This window comes from Abramis brama (genome assembly GCF_963993115.1).
Source record: "Abramis brama genome assembly, chromosome: 24".
NCBI lineage: Eukaryota > Metazoa > Chordata > Actinopteri > Cypriniformes > Leuciscidae > Abramis > Abramis brama.
This window is the reverse complement of record NC_139986.1, coordinates 376,396-377,500: the sequence shown is the minus strand read 5'-3', so window position 1 is coordinate 377,500 and position 1,105 is coordinate 376,396. Positions and strand designations below refer to the sequence as shown.

Genomic DNA, 1,105 nt, shown 5'->3' with positions numbered 1-1,105 from the left:
TAAAACTCATACAGACATATAGATTTATCAAACTCAGACATATATATATATCAAACTCAGACATGAATCATGCATCAGTCACGTGATCATACAGATATTAATGCATCAGATCATCATACACACCTTAACTTTTCAACACTTTCATTCAAATTGCAATAAACTCAGACTGTTTCAAGTATGCTTTACATTTGTCGACATTCCTCATAAATATTGTTCACCTCATGAAAATTAATTTGAAAAAACAGAAAATATCAAACGGACTATCTTACATGTCATCGAGATCCTGCACATGAGCCACGAGCAGCGGACTGAGGAGAAGACAGGAGAAAACTGCAAACACACACCACCACACATCACTGCCTGATCACGATATCTCAGATATGATCATGAGTTATGAATAAAGCATCTGTACCTGCAGTGAGCAGCGCCATGACTGCGCGCGAGAAGAAGAAGAAGGAAAAGAAGAAGAAGAGCATCAACAGGAAGTGCAGACAGTAGTGGAGCCCGCGCATGCGCACTGACCCAGGGGAGCTGACGCTGACGTCACGCTGCTGACGTCACGCGTGCTTCCTACCTAGTGGACGACACATATATACGCTCATCACCCTAATACCAAAACCAGGTAAAGATCTTCTCTCACTTGACAATTGGAGGCCAATCACATTACTAAATTTAGATTACAAAATTATATCTTTAGTTTTTGCCAAAATACTAAAAACAGGTTTGTCTTAAATAATTAATGAAACGCAAACAGGTTTTATGCCTAAACGACATATAAGCTGTAATATCAGGCTAATCTTAGATCTCATAGATTATGCACATCATATTAATTCGGATGCAATCATATTGTTTCTAGACTTCTACAAAGCGTTCGACACTATTGAACACAAATTTCTATTTTTGACACTAGAGTTGTTTGGTTTTGGAATTTTTTTTATCAAATTTGTTAAAATGATATATAAGGACATTAATTAATTAATGTTAGTTGTGGAGTTACTCTCTCTGAGTATTCGCAATAATCCTGATATTAAAGGGGTGTCCATTTTTGACCGTGAGATTAAAATTTCACAACTTGCGGATGATACAACCCTGTTTTTAGAGAATA

The 1,105-nt window shown here is 36.8% G+C and overlaps 1 protein-coding gene across 1 annotated transcript in view; it reads right to left on the bottom strand.

The window, feature by feature from the left end:
- tmx3b (thioredoxin related transmembrane protein 3b) overlaps positions 1–524 on the bottom strand; it is a 24,398-nt gene extending 23,874 nt beyond the window's left edge. The window contains exons 1-2 of the mRNA XM_084102509.1: positions 413–524; positions 270–330 (exon numbers count right to left, since the gene is read on the bottom strand). Coding sequence (XP_083958635.1) covers positions 270–330; positions 413–512 — 161 coding nt within the window. The 5' untranslated portion in view covers positions 513–524. The remainder of the gene's footprint in view (positions 1–269; positions 331–412) is intronic.
- Positions 525–1,105: the final 581 nt, after the last annotated feature.